General features: G+C 57.0%; 2 protein-coding genes across 2 annotated transcripts; one reads left to right on the plus strand and one right to left on the minus strand.

Annotated features, from left to right (window-relative positions):
* Positions 1-1301: 1301 nt before the first annotated feature.
* Positions 1302-13458, minus strand: PLD2 (phospholipase D2). Its single transcript, XM_058703219.1, has 25 exons — positions 13340-13458; positions 12780-12889; positions 12559-12689; positions 12302-12444; positions 11779-11884; positions 11624-11689; positions 11436-11494; positions 11172-11264; positions 10928-11080; positions 10263-10412; positions 7388-7471; positions 7176-7254; positions 6376-6486; positions 5779-5949; positions 5301-5427; positions 5024-5142; positions 4827-4940; positions 4585-4689; positions 4288-4376; positions 4059-4172; positions 3845-3894; positions 3522-3656; positions 3162-3315; positions 2309-2423; positions 1302-2073 (listed from the first exon to the last, which is right to left on the minus strand). Exons 2-25 carry the CDS (start codon positions 12886-12888, stop codon positions 1849-1851), a joined length of 2802 nt encoding a protein of 933 aa, XP_058559202.1. The 5' UTR covers position 12889; positions 13340-13458; the 3' UTR covers positions 1302-1848.
* On the plus strand, positions 12284-19411 carry C16H17orf114 (chromosome 16 C17orf114 homolog). The gene is made up of 3 exons (XM_058703220.1): positions 12284-12394; positions 18240-18688; positions 19127-19411. The coding sequence occupies exons 2-3, from the start codon at positions 18616-18618 to the stop codon at positions 19297-19299; spliced, it is 246 nt and encodes an 81-aa protein (XP_058559203.1). The 5' UTR covers positions 12284-12394; positions 18240-18615; the 3' UTR covers positions 19300-19411.
* Positions 19412-20756: the final 1345 nt, after the last annotated feature.

Consider the following 20756-nt stretch of genomic DNA (forward strand, 5'->3'; position numbering starts at 1 on the left):
AGGGAGACACAGAATCGGAAACAGGCTCCAGGCTCCGAGCCATCAGCCCAGAGCCTGACGCGGGGCTCGAACTCACGGACCGCGAGATCGTGACCTGGCTGAAGTCGGACGCTTAACCGACTGCGCCACCCAGGCGCCCCAGCAATATTTTTTATTTAAAAACAATTAAAAAACCAATTTTTTTAAGTTCATTTAAGTAATCTCTATACCCAGCGTGGGGCTCGAACTCACAACTCTGAGATCAAGAGTCACACGTTTCTCCGACCGAGCCAGCCAAACGCCCTGGCGATATTTTTTTAATTAAGGTATGTACATTGATTTTTTTTTTTTTGTCAGTAGACACAATACTGTCGCACACTTAATAGATTCCAGTGTAGTGTAAACATAACCTTTTTTTATGATGTTAGGCTTTAATGGCACGTATGCCTGTGTTAATACAGAGCAATGAGACCCAGCGGCCGCAACAATGTTTAACCGGAAACAGCTTCTTGGTGCGTCAAAGTAAAAGAGACCAAGAATGTGGACCTAACTGCTACGTGCCCCGGGAAGCCCAGACATTCATGTGAGTCACTTTACTGCAATGTTGGCTTTATGGCCACGGTCTGGAACGGGACCTTTCTACCGCGGAGTATGCCTGTGTTGTCTCTCTTCCCTCTGCAGTGGCGCTGGCCTGTGGAACTTTCTGTGGTGATACAAACGGCCTGTAACTGCTTGATGTGCTGACCCCTGGCACGAGTGGCCACCGAGCACTTGCTAGGGTGGCAAACGGCAGATGCGCCCCAAATCTATAAATCACCGACTACATCTCTGCAGCCGGCCATTTATGGAAGAGTCATTCCCATTTCCCAGCTGGGACCACTGAGGCCCGGAGAAGTGATAAGACTTGAGAAGGTCGCCTAGGTGATGACAAGCCCAGGATGCGGGCCCAGTTCTTCCTGCCCTGAAGCCTATACCCTTAACCGTTCCCACAGGGGCTCCCCTACGCCTCTTCCTGTGCTGTCACCCGCGGAACGAGGGACGGCCCCTCTGAGCCCAGCCCTTCTCTCCTGTGCAGCTGAAGCAGCGGCCCCCAGGCCCTCCAGGCGTCCTGGCGTGGCCCTGCCCTTCCTTTTCCAACACCTCCCCTAACCAGCAGCTGGGGGATGGAGCTCCGGAAACTACAGACAGGTGCAGTGGGGATGAGGCCGCAGGAAGGAGCCGGGAGGCGGGTGGGGCGAAGGCGCGGGGCCCCAGTGCCACATGCGGGCGGGGAGGGGGAGGCGTGCGCTCGGGCCGAGGTTCGGCCCAGGAAGAGCCGGGGACCTTGTCTAGACTAGGCGTTTATTTATGAAATGCTCACTGAACGGATACAAAGCTAGTGTCTGTCCACAGGCAGGGGAGGGGGCTAGTGTGCACCCCAGCCCCCGCCCTGCCCACCGTGGGGGCGAAGCCAGGGGCGGGGGGGGGCTTCACTCTTCCCTCCACCTTGGCAGTAATGGCAGGGAGGGGGTTCGGGGGCAGGAGGAGGAAGGCCCAGGACAGGACCTCCCCCAGGGAGGCATCCTGGGCGTGGGGGCAAGGGTTTGCCTCTGCCCTGGAACAGTGGTTTGAACCGGGCGGCAGGGGGGATGAACTCAGGATGCCATCCTGCCCCCCCAACCCCCGCCCCGCCAGCCCAGAGGCGGAGTGACCTCTTCAGCTGCTTCTCAAGGAAGGGTCCCCGTGGCTTCTCTTCTCTAGTCCTCTTCCGGCATGCCTGCCCTCCCCCTGGTCTCAGAGGGCACTGCCCTCCAGCGTGAGGGTTGGGGGCAGGGAGCCAGCCTCGGTGGAGCCCAGCAGCAGGTAAGCTGTCCCGGGCTGAAGCCGCAGCTATGTCCACACTTCGAGGGGCATCACGCCTTCCTTGCTCCCCAGGGGGGGCAGCAAAGACTCATCCTCCAGGAACTTGAGGGGAAAGTGGACCAGGTGGCCCTGGACCTGGGTGAGCTCAGACCGGGCCAGAGGTGGGCTGACTGTGGCCAGGGGCTCCACGGCCACGTACTCCCGGAGCGCCCTGAGAGAGCGTGTGGCATTGGATGGCAGGCAGCGGAAGATCTGTGGGTGGGGGGCACAGAAGCCAGTGGGGCTTGGAGACCCTCGGCCAAGAGTCCAAGGTGCCCCCGCTCCCCACACCATATCCCCCCACGCTGACCCTGAGCCACTGAATCCCACGATGTGCCCCCCACACCCTCATCCCCCTTTTGGGAACGGCTTGGCGGTGGGGCCTCGATCCTACCCCGAACGGGATAACCCGTGGATTTCCACACAGTCAGCCCCGCTCGGCGCCCACCTGCTCATAGATATTGGCATTGCTCTCGGCTGTGTCCTGCCACAGCTGAAAGAAGTCATCACAGACAGGGTCTCGGAGATCCAGGTCTGGCCGGGCATGTGCCCCGAGAATCACACTATGGGACAAAAGGGTCTCCGCAAGGTCAGATTAAGATCCTTGGAGGGGCGCCTGGGTGGCTCAGTCAGTTAAGCGACTGGCTTTGGCTCAGGTCATGATCTCATGGTTCGTGAGTTCAAGCCCCGCGTTGGGCTCTGTGCTGATGGCTCATAGTCTGGAGCCTGCTTCGGATTCTATGTCTCCCTCTCTGTCTGCCCTTCCCCTGCTCACTCTCTGTGTCTCTCAATAATAAATAAACATTAAAAAAAATGAAAAATAAAATAAAAGATCCTTGGAGAAGGTGAATATCAGAAAAGTCAGATTATTCCTACGCAGGTAATTCAAAATAAACCCGATGTTAAACAGTACAATAAGCACAAATGAATCCAACAGAATTTACTTTGTATCTTCTTTGGCCACTATTTTGATGTTTAAAAAAAAAAAACCTACCAAGTTATTTTTAAAGTATTTGTTTCTCAGGGTGCCTGGGTGGCTCAGTCTGTTAAGCGTCTGACCTGGGTCAGGTCATGATCTCACGGTTGGTGAGTCGGAGTCCCGCATCAGGCTCCGTGCTGACAGCTCAGAGCCTGGAACCTGCTTCGGATTTTTGTAATATCTGTTTCTCATGGTCTTGATATCCCTACTTTCCCGGTACCCTATGCTAGATTGGGAAACCCTCGCACCCGCTCCAGAGGCAGAGTAACCCCCTCCCAACTTGTGCCTCCCCACCACACGGGTAGCTCCCCACCGGCCTTACCTGAAGCAGTGCTTCCGCAGACTCAAAGCAAACCGGCCCGCCTGATACTCCCCACCGTCCATGAGGGATGGTTCCATCTCTGTGTCCTCGATCAGCACGGCCAGCTCACTGTCTCGCTTCCCCAGCAAGCTCCGGTCGTTGATGTTGGCGGAGCCTGGGATGGGCGCAGGATGCAACGTGTCTGCCTGAGCCCGGGGGTAGGGGGTGGGGAGTGGGGGGTGGGGGGTGGCAGGGGGTGGGGGGGCCCTGCCCCATCAACTCTGCCCGAGGACCAGCCAGCTTCCGTCACCTCCCGCTGGGCCCTGCTCCACCCCCCCCCCCACCCCCAGCGCTGCCGGGGACCCAGCATCCAGGACTGACCGATGATGACCGTCCGGTCATCTGCGATGAGCATCTTGCTGTGGATGTAGATGAGTTCGGAGACCGGGTGCCCGGCCAGCTCTCCGTGTGTGCGAAGCCCGCAGATGGATATGTAGTCCCGCCACGCCGTCCCCACTGTGAGAAAGGGGGTGGGGGTGTAGGGAGGGGTGCCCTCCTGTGCAGATGGAGCCCTGTCCCAGCTGCCTCCCCACTTCGTCTATATGCGTCTCCCTGCAGTAAAGACTGCCTGCCGTCTCCGAGCAGTAGCCCCAGAGACACGCAAGAAGGCCCCGGGCTGCCACCCCCCAGCCCCCAGCACTCACTGGCTGCTTTGAGGCGATGTAGGATCGAATATTCCCCACGGCACAGGGTCCTGAGGGAAAAGAGCCGGTGAGGGAGGTGGAGGCTGGGGGAGCTGGTGGGGGATGTCAGGAGAGAGGCGGACCTCTGAAGTCCAGCAGGAAGGGATGGGGACAGAGTCAGGGCAGGGGCACGGGTGGATGGCCACGGAGAGGCAGAGTCTGGCTGGGGGGTCACCTGTAAGTGAAGTGCAGAATGGCCTGGATGGAGTTACCACCACCTGTCGTGATGTCACCTTCAAACCCCGGCAGCAGGGGCAGAAGCACGTAGACTCGGAAACGCTGCCCCTGTCTGGGAAGGGGGCGGAGTCAGAGGTCTCATCTGTCCCCCCCCAAGCCCCGCCCCCCCGCTGGGGCTAAACCACGCCCACAACCCCATCCCGCGGCCAGTCCCCACCCCCCCTTACTTGTGGGCCTTCAGGATTCTGTCCACAATCTCATCGCCCACCTTGTTCAGAACGGTCCGCCCGTCCGAGCAGCTAATAAAGAACTGATTCTGAGGCAGGGACCAAAGAGAGACATCAGCAGCCAGGCCCCTGGCCCCTGCCAACCCCAGGCCTAGGCTCCAGGCCCTGGCCCCGGGCTGCGCATTTCTCCAGGCCTGGCTACGCTGGCCCTCAAGGACCGATCCCGCCGCTGTCAGGTCCCTCTCATCCCCCCCGGGGTCCGCTCCATTCTCTGCCCCGCCCTCACCCCCGTCACACCTCGATGTACAGGAAGTGCTGGCTCTCCCTGATGGTGTGCAGGTAGGCATTGAGGATGGAGTTTTCCACCGTCCCTGCTGACCAACGGTCCACCGACCGCAAGACCTGGCGGAACAGCGAATATGCTGTGGCTCCCGACCCCAGGAGAGGAGGGGTCGGGGCGGGGGGAGGGGGGCTCTCAGGCCAGGGGCCCTGGGCTGGAGGGAAGGAGGCGTGAGGACGGGCTGAAGAGGGGGCCTCACCTGCACAGTGGCGCACTGCCCCCCCGGGATCGTGAAGGAGAGCTGGTCCGCGGTGCTGGTGGATTTGGGCAGCAGGTAGGGGTACACGGGGGTCTTGTACTTGGCCTTGGTCGTCTGAGGTGGAGTGATGGCAGTCGGCGGGAGGCGGCCCCTTCCCGACCCCCCCCCCCCCAGCCCCCGCAGGAGGGAGTGGGCACCTTGGTGAAATTCCAGCGCTGGATGAAGTGGCGGGCCAGGTCCCGGGCGGGCAGACCGTGGACGGCCACCCCTACGTCCCGCCATGGCATCCGGGGCGTGGTCTCCCTGTCGATGAAATCTGGGGGGCCCCCGGGAGGATCAGGGGCAGGGAGGAGGACGAGGGGACCAGAGGGAGAGCTACATTACCCTTGACCCAGCTCATCCCGTTCTCGGTTCCCGCCTCGATGTCTGTCCCTACTCTCAGCTTTTGGGGGCTTGGGAGGAGGGGACCCTCACCCTCAAAAGGCCGGTCCAGCTGCACCCAGTCCTTAGTGATAAGATTGCTGTAGTCCTTGCCCAGCCAGAAGAGTTGGTTTTGGGACAGGTCTGGGGTGGCCGGAGCATCTGAGCCGGGGGTGGGAGGCTGTAGGGAACACACCCAAGCCAGGGGCAAGGAGAGGTCATGGAGGCCGCACAGAGCCAGGGCCACAGAGAAGAGAGGAGCACTGAAAGTGTGAGACACAGAGACACAGAGAGTAAGAATGAGACAGAGAGAGTCCCACCCTGGCCCTCCCCTTCGGCTGCACTCGCTACCCCAGGGGAGTGGGACGTGGTCGTGGGCGTGGGGAGAGGACTGGGCCTCCTTCAAGGCACCTTCCTGGGGTCCCAGAAAGAGGAATCCCCGGGGCGGGCAGCACGCGAGTGACCAGCGGGGGCGGGCTGGCGCTGGGGAGGGGTGCGCCTGGGGACGCTCAGGGAGGCCTGGGGGGACCACCTGCGGGGCGGCTGGTTCAGAGGGGTCCCCAAGGTCAGTCAGCCGGTACTGCAGGTCATCCCAGCGGCCGTAGGCGAGGTCCAGCCCCCCCAAGAAGGCCACTACTTGGTCCACGACCAGGAGCTTCTCATGATGGGCCCACAGCGTCACCTGGTCCGGGTGGCGCATCACCTGCACCAGGTGTGGGGGGAGGTCATGCGGGCGGGCTTAGCGGAGAGAAGATGGAGACATCGGGAGGGAGGATGGGGGGGACAGGAATATGGGGGGATGAGGTGTTCAAGGAGAGGGAGGGTCGCGGGGCGCCTGGGTGGCTCAGTCGGTTGGGCGTCCGACTTCGGCTCAGGTCATGATCTCACGGTCCGTGAGTTCGAGCCCCGCATCGGGCTCTGTGCTGATGGCTCAGAGCCTGGAGCCTGCTTCGGCTTCTGTGTCTCCCTCCCTCTCTCTGCCCTTCCCCTGCTCACCCTCTGTCTCTCTCTGTCTCTCAATAATAAATAAGCGTTTAAAAAAAAATTAGAAAGGGAGGGTCGAGGGGGTGGGGAAGTGTGGCGAGGAGGGTCGTGGTTTTTGGGGGCGTCTCTGACGCCTGACAGTCACCTTTATGTTGGGGTGCAGCAGCATCAGAGCCCTCTTGCTGTAGCCGCTGTTAATGCCCAAGGCCAGCTCCACCTCCTTAAACAGCAGTACGGACACATGGACACCCTCCTCCTGGTGGTGAGCGGGGGAGGGGGGGTCAGAACGGCCCCCCCCTGCAACCTCCCGAATCCTTCCCCATTCTTGGGGTTCTGTATATCCGTGCACTCAGCCTGGGGATCCTCAGTGCTCACACCCTGCTCTGATGCTCTCAGCAAACTTAGCAGTGGGTGAGCACACTGTTCACCTGCCCATCCATCCATCCATCCATCTTCCCAGCCATTTACTCACCCCCATATGTGCCACCTGTCATCCATCTATCCCTCACACCCCCCCCCCCCGCTACTGATCCACGTTTCCACCCTCCTATCCTTCCATCTATCCCCCCTTTCCATCATCCATCCACCCACAGGCCCCTCCTCTCGATCATCTGTCTATCCATTAACGTCTATGGATGTCCCCAACATGGCGGACACCGGGCCTTATACTGAGGCTAGCGATGTCACTCCCCTGAGAAAGGCAGACACGTACACCCCCAGGTAACGCCACCAGGTGTAATGGGTACTTGGAGAGAAGTCTGCACCAGGTAGAGGAGGAGCATGAAGGGGGAGGTGTAAGTTCCTCTTAAGGAAGAAAAGGAGGTGATGCTTGCCAGATAGCAGCCCACGATAGATGTGTTTCCTCCCCTGAAGCTTCAGCTTCCTTTCCTTCTCCCTTCTGACCCACCTCCACGCACCTCCCCTCCCGCCTGCCACTCTCCTCACCGCCTTCTTCTTGAGCATAATGTCCAGTCTCCAGTCATCTGAATGGGCCGGACGCTTCAGGTAAATCTCAGGACTCAACCTGGGATTCAGGGCAGGGGGTGAAGGGCGAGCAGCCAGCCACTTCTTCCCTGCCCCTCCCTCCTCTGGCCTGTAAGCTGATCCGGGGCAGGCCCTATCCTGCCCCTTCCTGCCTGAGCTTTTCCCCTACTCACCACCAGTCTGTGATGAAAATCTCCTCTTGAGCTCCTTCGATGGCGTCTGCCACAGCGGCAAAGTAACCCGCCCCGTTCACAAACCTGGAGGGAGGGGAAGGTCAAGCCAAGGAGGTCAGAATCAGAAGCCAGAAAGCTCTGGAGAGTGAAGACCGGAGGACACTCATGGATCAGAGGTGACGGCAGGGTCAAAGATCAGGAGTGATCAGAGAAATCAGACGGTGTCAGACGTATGAAAGGGGGACAAATTTGCCAGTTTAAGCTAAGTAAAATTAAAAATTACAGGGGCGCCTGGGTGGCGCAGTCGGTTAAGCGTCCGACTTCAGCCAGGTCACGATCTCGCGGTCCGTGAGTTCGAGCCCCGCGTCAGGCTCTGGGCTGATGGCTCGGAGCCTGGAGCCTGTTTCCGATTCTGTGTCTCCCTCTCTCTCTGCCCCTCCCCCGTTCATGCTCTGTCTCTCTCTGTCCCAAAAATAAATAAAAAAAAAAAAAAAAAAAAAAGTTGGAAAAAAAAAATTACAACGAAGATGACTAAAGGTGGGGAACATTAGCGCATCATACATAAAGAGTTCCAGCGAATCAATAAGAAAAAGACACACAGGCCAACGGCGAAATGAACAAAGATTAAGAATTGACAGTTCACAGAGGAGATTAAAATGGTCAACCATAGGAAAAGATGTTTAATCTCAGTAGTAAAGACGGAAATTGATATCAAAATGGAATAACATGTCTTTAATCCACTAAATTGGCAAAAATAAAGATCACTGGCAATGTTCAATATTAGCATGCAGGAGAATGAGAATCCTCATAGACTGGGAATATACTTCGGTTATAGCCTTTTTATTTTTATTTTTTTAACATTCATGTATGTTTGAGAGACAGAGTGTGAGTGGGGGAGGGGCAGAGAGAGAGGGAGACCCAGAATCCGAAGCAGGCTCCAGGCTCCGAGCTGTCAGCACAGAGCCCGACGCGGGGCTCGAACCCACGAACCGTGAGATCATGACCTGACCCAAAGTCGGACGCCTAACTGACTGAGCCACCCAGGCGCCCTGGTTATAGCTTATTTAGAAGACAGTTTGGCAGTATCCGAATATCAGACACACATACTGTTTAATACCATTAAATGCACATAGTAATTCTATTTCTAGGGATGCATCCTATTAAATGCTTTGCTTAGGCAAAGACTGTGTTCAGTGCAACATTGCTTAAAATGAGAATTTGGCTCCCCTGCTGATGTCCTCTCTCCCTCTCTCAAAATAAATAAACCTAAAAAAAAAAAAAAGAAAAAGATTTGTAAAATGAGAATTTGGGGCGCCTGGGTGACTCAGTCGGTTCAGCGTCCAACTCTTAATCTCAGCTCAGGTCTTGATCTCAGGGTTGTGAGTTCAAGCCCCATGTTGCACTCTGCGCTGGGTGAGAAGCCTACTGAAGGAAAGAAAAAGAAAAGAAAAGAAAAAAGAAAAGAAAAGAAAAGAAAAGAAAAGAAAAAAAAGAAAGGAAGAAAGAAAGAAAAAGGAAGGAAGAAAGAACCTGAACGCCTAATCTCTAACACACACATTACGTGAAAAAGAAAAAAATAAGCCACAAAAGTAAGTTCATGATCTCATTTACATTAAACCCAAAAGTAATGTATGCGCATAAGCCTATGAAAGTGTACAGGCCGAGAAAGGAGAAGATACACGGGACTCTGTTGCGAGGGTTACTTCTGGGGAGAGAGCTGGGCTGTTGGGTCTAGGGCAGACGTGAGGCCAGGGAGTAAAGGGCTGGGCAACGAAGGGGAACTTAAGTTTTTCACTTATTGTGCTTCTGCGTCATATCGTTTTGGCTTTTGAATAACAAATAGTATGATGGTGAAGAGCGGGGTCTTGACCCAGACTGCCTGGGTTTGAATCCTGCTTCCACTGTCTACAAGGTGTCGGACCTTGGGCAAGTTCCTCAGCTTCTCCTTGCCTCAACATTCTCATCTGTAAAATGGACACAGCAACTGTGCCTGCCTCCTCGGGTTCGCGAGAGGGTTTAATCATACTTAGCGCAGCTCCCAGCACGCAGTGAGAACTACGTAAGTATCAGCTATTAGTTCTTATGAAACAAATGAATGTCAACACCGCCTCCAAGAAAAAAATCCTTCCACCACTCCCTCCTGCCTATGATGAAGTCCAACAGCTTCAGCTTAGCACGCGGGGCACACCCAGGCGCTGTCAACCCCCAGACTGTTCTCTGGCCACTCCTCCTCACCCCCCCCCCCCCCTCGCTGCCAGGGTCACCAAACATGCCAGCCTACTTCTTCTAGCCTCGGTGCCCAGGCTAGTCTCCGCTTTCTTCCTAAGGCCAACCTCAGGGTCACTGCCTTCTGCAAGGCAGTCCTGACATCCCCAGTGGGGGGCAGATGTTCCCCCGCTGTGCCCGCTACCCTGTATCTACCACCGGAATGGCCGGAAGTTACCATTGTTCTGTGACTGAATCACCTACTAGGTTGTGTTATTCCTGCCACTGGGCCTGGCACGTAGTAGTAGGTGCTTAGTAAAACGTGTATTGGATGAACGAGTGAATCAGAGAGATTTTAAGAGCTCATAAGGCACAGAGAGAGCCAGTGTGATAAAAGGCAGTTAAAAAGGTCACAGCAGGTCAGAGAGGCCAGGGTCGGAGGAGATGACTGGAGATGACTGGGTATGGGGGTCAGAGAGATCAGAGGGAAGGCAGATAATCAGTGTGGTTAGAGGTCAGATGGTCAGGAAGACTGGAGAAGTCAAAGGGGGAGGGTGTCGAAGCCAGAACGGGTCAGAGGAGATCAAAGAGAACCAAGGAAAGGACTCAGAAGACACAGAGAGGGTCGCGAGGCCCACAGACAAGCTCCGAAGGGACGGCAGTGTCTCACCACCGGGCCAAGGTCCTGGGCCGGGGTGGGGCATAGCTGTCATGACGGTGCAGCTGTATGAAGTCTCTTCCCGGGCCCTGGGCCAGCTCCGTGATCTCCTGGCCCCACCACCGTGCCTGCCGGTAGCTGCCACACTTGAGGATCAGGGACCTGAGCAGGAACAACGAGATGGACCACAGGCTTCACCCTTCGTGCCCCGGCCTCGCCCGGTACCTCCCTCTTTGGCTGCCCCTTCTTTCCCGCTTCCTCCCTTAGTCCCTGATTCACCACCCCACCCGGACAAGGCAGGTGTCTGCCTCGCACACAGTTAGGTCACCGGCACAGCATGGAGTTTTGCACCCGGCACTCGGGGGTTTGCTCGAACGAACGAACGAATGAACGAATGAATGAACGGAGCGCCCTTTCTTTTATATCGGGAGTCCCTCCCCCAAGCTTGTACTTGACCCCCTCTCTCTGGGCCTAGGTTCTAAGAGCAGTCCCAGGCATGTGGCCAGACCAGTTCTCTGGTTCCAAACCAAGGCCGGCTCCACGGCGGGGGGGGGGGGGGGGGGTTGGGAGGGGGGGATGGGGTGGAAATGCTTCCTTTCCTTCCACTCACTGCCCACCCCCCCTCCCCAGCGCTCTCGGCTCACCAGGTGTCCGTCTACACCGGCTGGAGGCCTTACCTGTGGGAGGTGTCGATCCTGACCCCGTACCGCGTCTCAGTGCTCCGTTTCCCCACCTGCACCTCGAAGCCAGGGTCAAAGAGCTGAACAAAGGAGATGGCGCCCGTCTCGAGGCACATGTACAGCAGGAAAGAGTCCTTCACCACCAGCCACCTGGAGCGGGAGGGCTCCGTCCGTTCCTCCCTGCCCACGGCATCTCCTTCCTCGCCCCCACCGCTGCCCCGCTGACCGCTCCGGGGCTCACCTCTTGGACCAGCGGTAACACACTTGGTCCCGGCCACAGCAGGTGAGGCCAGGAACTCGGTGGCCGCCCGAGCGCTTCCGGATCACTCCTTCCCTGTGGGCAGAGTCGGGGAGCGGGCGTGGGGTGGGGAGATGCCCGAAGAGGGATCCGGATGCCCGCCGCGCCCCCGCCCCTGCCCGCGCACCGGGCACGGCTTGCCCCATCCTCAGGCAGGGAGGGATCCGCGGGTTCGCCCGTGGCCCGCGCGGGATGTCGCACACTCACAGTCCTTTGGAGCCAAGGTCTGGGATGAAGGAGAGCTGGCTGACTTCCAGGAACTCCGTCTGCCAAGGAAGACGAAGGCTCAGGGGAGAGACTCTGGCTTCCAGCCCCTCAGAGCCCACGGGCCGGGGTCCTCTGCCCCCGGGGGTCTGATGAAACTGCCCTCCCTAAAACCAGCCCCTGGGCCTTACCATGGCGTGGTAGTTGCGGTAGAAAGACATGGTCAGGAGGCGGTTGAGGTAATTCTCCAGGTATTTCTGAAGCAGGGACAAGAGACAGACACAGATGGGACCAGAGCCATTGGCGCACGAAATGCCTTCCCGGGCGATCCGCCGTCGGGTCGCACCTGTTTACTGGACGCGTGTCTGGAGGAGCCCTCGGGTCCTGCGCGAGGCAGAGAGGGCATCTCGCGGTTGGCGGCTTCTCCGGCGGGGGGATGGGTGGTGGCAAAGCTGCGGAGGCGAGGCGGGAAGAGGGTCAAGCGGGAGCCAGGCAGCTGAGTGCCTGGATCCCTGAAGCACGAGACTGGGAGGCTTGGGGGAGGCCCGGAGGCTGGCAAAGGCCCCCTATCCTGAGAACGGAGACGAGGGAAGCTGCCAAGGGCATTTTGGGCGCCCCGCCCGGCTGAGATATTGGCACGGGACCACGGACAGGGAGAGCCGAGCTGGGAAGGTTTCCTGGTAACCGGGGTCAGGGAAGGGCCCCCCCCCCCCCCCCTCCCACCACCACCACCACCAGGGGCCAGAGCTGGGGCAGGAAAGGAGCTGGGGCAGGGAAAGGGTGCGACAGGCAGAAAGCAGTGGTGGCGGCTGGGCCAGGGACAGGATGGGGCACCGCCTTCCCGACAGGAAGCAGACCGGTCCCCTTACCGGGCCAGAGGGAGCAGACTCATCAAGACTTTGTGCCTCAGGAGGTCCCGGTGCAGCTCCTGGAAATGACGGAACTTCTTCTTGGTTGTCCAGGTAAAGGCGCCGTGAGTCAAGCGGACGGAATACAGAGTGCAGGTTCCCACCTGGGGGCGGGAGGAACTCAGCGGTTGTCCCCTGGCCGGGTCGCAGCGCCCCCTCCTCCCCGACCTCCGGGCCGGCCCTGCCTTTCCCCACCTCCCCAGTGCCCGGCCAGCCACCTTGGATCCGCTGGTGTATCTTTCGGTTCCCACCACTTGGGCTGTGACGGGCACCCCAGGGGCGAACACCAAGGGGTGCATTTTCAGAGGCTGCAGGTCGTAGATGGCCAGGAAAGGGTGCATCCGGTCAGCTGGGAGGAGGGAAGGTGCGAGACTGTGAACCCCGGAGGTCTCGGCCGCCCCCCACCCCGTCCTCCCCCAGGGCCGTCCCCCCTGCCTACCTGGGTCCTCCCCCTCCCTCAGAGTGTCCAGCTCGTCGGGCTCCATGTGCAACTGGCTGGAGTCCAGCTCGCCCCCCGCGGGGAAGAGGCTCTGGGGGGTCGCCGCCATCCTGGGCGCAGGGGGAGGCCTCAGGGAGGTGCCGTGCCCTGCAGAACCCGGGCCCCCCACCCTCCCCACCTCCCACGCGCGCCCTCCTTCCCCTTCGGTCTGCAGCGCCCCGCCGACCCGCCTTGACCTCCACCCGGTCCCCGGGTCCCGCATCCAGGATCCCTCAGCCCCGCCTCCCGTCCCGTCCCCGGCGCGCCCTGGAGCTCCCGCCGGGCCCGCGGGGCCCCGAGCCGGGGCGGAGCGGAAGCCGGGGCGGGGCGGGGGGGGGGGGGGTCGCCGGGGACCCCGGGGCTCCGGCCGGGCCGGGCCGGGAGCGGGGGGGGGCGTCCAGCGGGAATGAGGAAGTCCCGCGCGCCCCGCCCGGGAGGGACGCCCTGAAATCTCGGCGCGCGGCTGAGCCCGCGCCCCTTCCCGCCCCCCGCCGCCGCCGCGCGCCCCCCGAGCCCCTCACCCCGCAGCCCCAGGCGGCGCCCGCGCCGGTCCGCCAGCCGAGGGAGCGGCACAGGGAGCCGGGCCCACACCCGGGCGGCGGGGCGGGAAGGGGCGGGAAGGGCGGGAAAGGCCGGCCCCCGGGGGCGGGTCTCCCGGCCTCACCTCCGCGCCCGCGCCGCCGCCAGGCCGTCGAGCGAGCGCTGGCCCCGGGGGCTGCGGCGGGCGGCGGTAGAGGCAGGGCCGGTGCAAGGGCCCGGGGGCCGGCGGGGGGAGGTGGCGGCAGAGGCAGGGCCGGTGCAAGGGCCCGGGGGCCGGCGGCCGGGGGCTGGGGAACGTGCGCTCCTACACCGCTCCTGCACCACGTCTCGCCACTTGCCCCGGGCCGGGCTCCGGGCGCACAACAGTGAGCGAGCCGGCCGCCGCCGAGCCCGCTCTCCGGGGACCCACAGTCCGGGAGCAGGCGGGAAACTCTCAGGTTCTAAAAGACAAAATATGCCCCCTTTATTTATTTATTATTTTTTTTTTTTTAATTTTTAAAACTATTTAATTTTCGGAGAAAAAGAGACAGAGCACGAGCAGGGGAGGGGCAGAGAGAGAGGGAGACACAGAATCCCAAGCAGGCTCCAGGCTCGGAGCTGTCAGCACAGAGCCCGATGCGGGGCTCCAACCGGTGAACCGAGAGATCAGGACCTGAGCCAAAGCCGCAGACTCAACCGACTGAGCCACTGGGGCGCCCCTGTGCCCTCTTTTTTTTTTTTTTTTTTTCAAATGCGGATTTCCTTATCTCTCCGATGGACATCTGGGTTGTTTCTAATCTATTGCGATAAAGCTCCTATAAACATTCCTGTAGGAGTCTTTGTGTGGATAAGCGTTTTCCTTTCTCTTGGGTAAATAGCTCGTAGAGGCGTTGCCAGGGCCTGTAAAAAGTGCATTTTACCTTTATGAGAAACTGCCAGACTGGCTCCCTAAGTGGTCGTTCCGTTTTGCATTTCCCAAACCAGTCTGTGTTACTTCTGGTGGTTCCACGGCGTGGCCAGCATCTGACGTGGTCCATCTTTTTAGCATTAGCTGTTCTGAGGGTAAAGTAAGTAAATCGTCGTAGCTTCATTTGCCTTTCTCTGAGGAGTAATGATGCTGATCGAGTTTCACGTGCTTACTGGCCATTTGCATAATCTTCTTTTGCAAAGTGTCTCTTCTAGCTTTTGGTAATTTTTTAAAAACAATGTCATATCACTGAATTCGTTCTTTGTATATTTTGAATACAAACCCACTAGCAGTTATATGTATCACAAACACTTTGTCACAGAATGTGGCTTATGTGTTTAAAATCATAGTGCTCTTGGGGAGCCTGGGTGGCTCAGCCCGTGGAGTGTCTGACTTTGGCTCAGGTCATGATCTTATGGTCCATGGGTTCGAGCCCCGCGTCGGGCTCTGTGCTGACAGCTCCGAGCCTGGAGCCTGCTTTGGATTCTGTGTCTCCCCCTCTCTCTGCCCCTTCCCCACTCATGCTCTGTCTCTGTCTCTCAAAAATGAATAAATGTAAAAAAAAAATTAAAAAAAAAAAAGAAAATGAAAGCACTGATTCAAAAAGATATATGCATCACCATGTTTATGGCAGAATTTACAATAGCCAAGATATAGAAACAACCTAAATGTCCACTGATTGATTGAACAGAGAAAGAAGAGTGGTACACACACACACACACACACACACACACACACACACACAGAAATATTGCTCAACCGTAAAAAAAGAATCCTATCTTGCCATTTGCAACAACATCAATGGATTTAGAGAGTATAATGCTAAGTGAGATAAGTTCGCGAAAGACAAATACCATATGATCTCATTACATGTGAAATGTAAAAAAATGACCAAACAAAGCACCAACAGATCCAGAAATACAGAGAACAAACAGGTGGTTACCAGAGGGGAAGGGGAGGGGAGAGGGCGGTCCAGGCTTCCAGTTAGGGAACGAATGAGTCGTGGGGATGAAAGGTTCAGCACAGGGATTATGGTCAGTGATACTGTAACAGCGCCGCGTGTGGTGACGGGTTGGAGCTACGCTTGCGGAGCGTGTAGCATAATGTATAGAGCCGTCCAATCGCCACGTTGTGTCGTACTCGCCTAACACTGAGGTCACATTGTGTGTCCAACGCCCTTTAACTGAAAGAAAGTCAATGGTAGAGCTACCCTATGGCAACCCAACAATTCCGCTCCTAGGTGAAGACCCAAAAGAATTGAAAGCACGTGGGCGCACAGAGACCTGTACGCAGTAGTACCCAACTAGCCAAATCGTGGGAACAACCCAACGTCCCTCAGCCGATGAATGGGCAGACAAAACACGGTGGTTCCTCCAAGGCACACCACTCGGCCACAAAAAGGAGTGGAGCTCTAGCACGCGTTGCCACAGGGGCGAGTCTTGAAAATATTACGCTAAGGAAGGAGCACCTGGGTGGCTCAGTCGGTTAAGCATCCAACTCTTTTGTTATTATTTTTTTAATATTTCTTTATTTAAAACTTTTTTTTACATTTATTTATTTTTGAGAGACAGAAAGCATGAGTGGCAGAGGGAACGGAGAGAGGGGGAGACACAGAATCGGAAGCAGGCTCCAGGCTCGGAGCTGTCAGCAAAGACCCCGACGCGGGGCTCGAACCCATGGACCACGAGATCATGACCTGAGCCGAAGTCGGGCGCTTAACTGACTGAGCCACCCAGGCGCCCCACTCTCTCTAAAGAAGAAGAAGAAGAAGAAGAAGAAGAAGAAGAAGAAGAAGAAGAAGAAGAAGAAGAAGAAAAGAATATGCTAAATGAAAAAAAGTCAGACACAAAAGACCATATGTTATGTGAATCCATTTAGAGGAAATGTCCAAAACCTGTAGAGACAGAAGGTAGGTTAGCCACTAGCTGGAGAGAAGAAGGGCAGGGGAGTGACTGATGGGGGTACAGGTTCTTTTTCAAGGGTGATGAAAATGTTATAAAATTAGTTGATGTTTCTCAGCTGATGAATATAGTAAAAGCCACTGAATTGGATCCTACAAAAGGGTGAATTTTAGGGGCGCCTGGGTGGCTCAGCTGGTTGAGTGTCTGACTTCGGTTCTGGTCATGATCTCCCGGTTTGTGAGTTCAAGTCCCGCGTCAGGCTCTGTGCTGACAGCTCAGAGCCTGGAACCTGCTTCAGATTCTGTGTCTCCCTCTCTCTCTGCCCCTCCCCTGCTTGTGCTCTCTCTCAAAAACAAATGCATTTAAAAATATATATAAAAATAGGGGCGCCTGGGTGGCGCAGTCGGTTAAGCGTCCGACTTCAGCCAGGTCACGATCTCGCGGTCCGTGAGTTCGAGCCCCGCGTCAGGCTCTGGGCTGATGGCTCGGAGCCTGGAGCCTGTTTCCGATTCTGTGTCTCCCTCTCTCTCTGCCCCTCCCCCGGTCATGCTCTGTCTCTCTCTGTCCCAAAAATAAATAAAAAAACGTTGAAAAAATTAAAAAAATATATATATATATAAAAATAAAAGGATGAATTTTATCGTATGTCAATTCTATCTCAATAAAACTATTGTTACCAAAAAAAAAAAAAAACAAAAAAAACCTCAAGTAAGCTGCAAACACATACAACTTGGGCGAAGTTAAAAACCGTTATGCTGAAAGAAGTCAGACAGACGGAAGTAATACTCTAGGACTCCCGGAAACAGGCAAATAAAGCCCAGAAACAGGCAAATCCAATCTGTTTGGACAGGAATGAGATCAGTAGCTGCCTGGGGCGGGAGGCGTAGAGAAGTAAGGGAAGTTGGTGATGGGAACGTCTTGTATCTCGACTGGGGCGACTATTTCACGAGTGTGTACCCTTGTTACTATTTACGGACCTGGACACAGATGTGTGTATTCAATTGCATGTAAATTTTCACTTCAATAAAGGTGACTTATTTATGTTTATTTATTTGTTTACTTTTGAGAGAGAGAGAGAGAGAGAGAGAGAGAGAGAGAGAGAGAGCACAAGCAGGGGAGGAGCAGAGAGAAAGGGAGACACAGAATCGGAAGCAGGCTCCAGACTCCCAGATGTTGGCACAGAGCCCAACTCGGGGCTGGATCACGACTTGAGCCCAAGTCGGACGCTTCACCGACGGAGCCGCCCAGGCGCCCCTTGAGACCGGTAATTTAGAAGTGCGAAACAGGGGCGCCTGGGCGGCTCCGTCGGTGAAGCGTCCGACTTGGGCTCGAGTCACGATCTCACAGTTTGTGAGTTCCAGCCCCACATTGGGCTCTCTGCTGTCAGCGCAGGGTCTGCTTCAGATCCCCTGTCCCCCTCTCTCTGTCCCTACCCTGCTGCTCTGTCTCTCAAAATCAAAACAAATAAACTTTAAATGTAAAAAAAAAGAAAAAGAAAAAAAGAAAAGAAAGAAACAAGAAAAGGATTTCTGAGTCTGCTAGTCCAATAGAGCCCTCAGCTTCCCAAGTTAAGAGCACATTTGCACGGCTGTGCTGGGGGGCGTTTAGAGTCCTTGACGAGGGTGCTCTGCTCCCCCCACCCCTGCCCCCGCCCGGCTGAGGGCATCAGCACCCGATGTGGGGAAGCTCACTGCGGAGCACAGAGTGGGCTGGGGTCAGGGGGTGGGGGTGGAGGGAATCCCCGCTCCGACTGCCTCCGTGACCTTGCTTGTAAAATCAGGACAGTGACAACATGTACCTCCAAGCATCACTGACATGATTAAGCAAGATAACAAGTAAAAAGTCCCTTGAATCTACCTGGCACAGCATAACTAATCCATTGTCAGTGTCCTATTAAAGGCGACAAGAGCTCCCGGACCGTTTAGTGAGAACCTAACGTTTCCTCGGCTAGCACGATTTCACCTTCCGTGAGAATAGACTACTTTTTTTTTCTTTATGATTTTACGTCGTGGGCATTCTAAATTCTCATTCCAGAATACCAGTGAGTCCCCAGCAGCATCCAGGCTGGCAGCAAGCTGGCAGCGGATTTTCACGGCTCCCGTCGGTGGTCCCAGCCCCTCTGTGTCTGTCTCTGCCACCTCCCCCCTCCCAGTGGCCTCCTGCTTCTCCCTGGAGATCAGAGAGGGCTCCCAAGTTAAGGGGGCGCGACAGGATAGGTGTCTGAATGGGGTATCCGTCCACCTCTTCCCTCCTCCCTCTCCTCCTCCTTCCATCCCCTGGCGCCTATAATCACCAGGCGGTCTGAGGCTAAGTGGTAGTTTGGCCCACAGTGGGGGGGCTTGCCAGCCACACCCCTCCTCCTGGGGCCCTCCTGACCGGTCCCAGCGCCCTGGTCTCCTCCACTGGTGAGATGGGTCTCAAGGGGGCATGGTGTTTCCCATGGTGTGGGTGCCGGAGGCAGCGGAGGACTGCAAGAGGAACAGGTATGGGGGGGGCGGGGGGGGGGCTGAGGACAAAGGGGGGCTGGCAGGGAGGCAGAGAGACCGCACCGGGGACAAAGGTACCTGGTCAAGCCAGTGGAGGGAAAACAATGGTCTGTTTCGCGGGTGGGAGGTGGGCTTCCCCACAGGGCCGCCTAAATACCTCGCGGGGCCGCCGCCAAATGAGCAAGTGAAGCCCCCGGAAAAAAAAAAAAAAAAAAAAAATTATCAGCACCTTCGTGACGGTGACAGCAGCATCACAGCAAGCCGGGGCCCTTCTGCGTGGCAGGTCCCAAGTGACCGCCGCCCTGCTCTCTCCACACCCCCTCTCGGGGCCCCAGGACCCCAGGTGGCCTCCCCGGCCTCCTGGGTCCTCGCTGTGGGGAAGGAAGGAAGAACACGGCTGCAACACCCCTCTCCCTCCTCCCATGTCCCTCCCAGGCCTGGATCCGGCCGCGCCTCCAGACCCGAACCCCAGCCCGGCTGAAGCCCCCGCTGTGGCAGAGGGAGGGATACCCTCCCCAGGGTCTGGCGCCTACTTCAGCAGGAAGGCCCGACTCTCCTTTCGCTACCAGCTGCACGACCCGGCGTCGGCCAATGACTCCACCATTTGACGGGGACGACGGGGGCTGAACTCTGCAACCGTCCCTCCCCAGACTTCTGGGTGATCCCTGTTTGGCCCCACAGCCCCCATGACCTTGTCATTAAATATACTCAGAGCTGCCAGGTGCTGTGTGAGCGCGCGCGTCTGTTGGGGGGGCGGGGTGGGGAGCGGTTGAGGGCCCCCCCCCCCTCCCCGGGGCTGGGGTGCGGCGCTCAGCGCGGGGAGCATAGCACTTCTGGCAGGGGACGCGGGAGTGGTGAGTGACACAGCCGATCTAACTCGGGGCCCAGGTGGGGGTAGCAGAAGGGAGTGTGCCCCGAAATCTAGCTTCAGAGTTGAGGGTGAGGAGAGGCTGGAGGCCAGACAGGACCGCAGATGAGGCGAGGAAGCGTGGTCCTTCAGGAAACACGTAGCGCCCCCTCCCTTCCAGGCACTGAGGATGCATCCGTGAACCGAGCCGAGACCCGTGTCTTCTTCCCCATCCTCCACCCCACCCCACCCCCGCCCCGGGGCTCAACTCCTCCTAGGGCACGTAGACACAGGAGCTAAGAGAGAGGGCGTGAACGCTGTGGAGGGAGTTGCGCGGTACCTCGAACGTTGGGCAGGAGGGGTGGGGGGAGCTTGGAAATTCCAGGTAGTCAGTTAGGGGCTTTCTGGTAAGGTGGCATCTGAGACCTGAATGTAAGTAGCCAAGTGGAAACCGGGAAACCACGGGTCAGGGTAGAGTCATTGTAACAAATGTTTCTGACGCAGGGTGTTGGTAGTGAGGGATGCTGTGCGCCTGTGAGGGCAGGCAAGGGCAGACAGGAAATCTCCGCTCAGTTTTGTCATGAACCTAAAACTGCTCTACAAAAAGCGCATTTTAGGAGGCACCTAGGTAGCTCAGTGGGTGAAGCCTCTGACTCTCGATTTCGGCTCAGGTCATGATCTCACAGTTCAGGAGATGGAGCCCCGCGTCAGGCTCTGGGCTGACAGTGCAGAGCCTGCTTGGGATTCTTTCTTTCTTTCTCTCTGCCCCTCCTCTGCTCACTCACTCTCTCTCAAAAATAAATTAAAAAAACTTAAAAATAAATTAATAATTAGAAAGTTTGTGTTTAGGGGGCGCCTGACCGGCTCATTTGGAGGGGCACACAACTCTTGATCTCAGGGTCATGAATTTGAGCCCCACGTTGGGCATGGATTACTTAAAGAAAAAAAAAGAATTTCTTTTTTTTAAATCAAGGAGGAGGAGATCTGTGCCAGATAAACAGCCAGTATAAGCGCAAATGCCCTGAGGTCCAAGGGAAGAGAAAAAAACAAGTGACTAGAGCATCAACATTGGGGGAAGTGATGGGTCATCGAGACCATGGTAAGGAGGTAAAACGTTATCCTAGACCCTCCTTACCATCCCAGGTCAAGCAGGGGAACATGTTCTCACTTACATTTAAAGATCACTCCAGCTGGGGCCCCTCGTGGCTCAGTTGGTTG

This window comes from Neofelis nebulosa, chromosome 16, assembly GCF_028018385.1.
Source record: "Neofelis nebulosa isolate mNeoNeb1 chromosome 16, mNeoNeb1.pri, whole genome shotgun sequence".
Lineage (NCBI taxonomy): Eukaryota > Metazoa > Chordata > Mammalia > Carnivora > Felidae > Neofelis > Neofelis nebulosa.

Coding starts and splice junctions, on each gene's coding strand:
- PLD2 (XM_058703219.1), bottom strand. CDS start 12,888: ATGGCGGCGACCCCCCAGAGCCTCTTCCCCGCGGGGGGCGAGCTGGAC. Junction 11,885..12,301: donor AGTCTGCTCCCTCTGGCCCG/GTAAGGGGACCG, acceptor TCGCCTCCGCAG/CTTTGCCACCACCCATCCCC. Junction 11,495..11,623: donor ACCGCAACTACCACGCCATG/GTAAGGCCCAGG, acceptor CTTCCTTGGCAG/ACGGAGTTCCTGGAAGTCAG.
- C16H17orf114 (XM_058703220.1), top strand. CDS start 18,616: ATGGGTCTCAAGGGGGCATGGTGTTTCCCATGGTGTGGGTGCCGGAGG. Junction 18,689..19,126: donor GAGGACTGCAAGAGGAACAG/GTATGGGGGGGG, acceptor TGTCCCTCCCAG/GCCTGGATCCGGCCGCGCCT.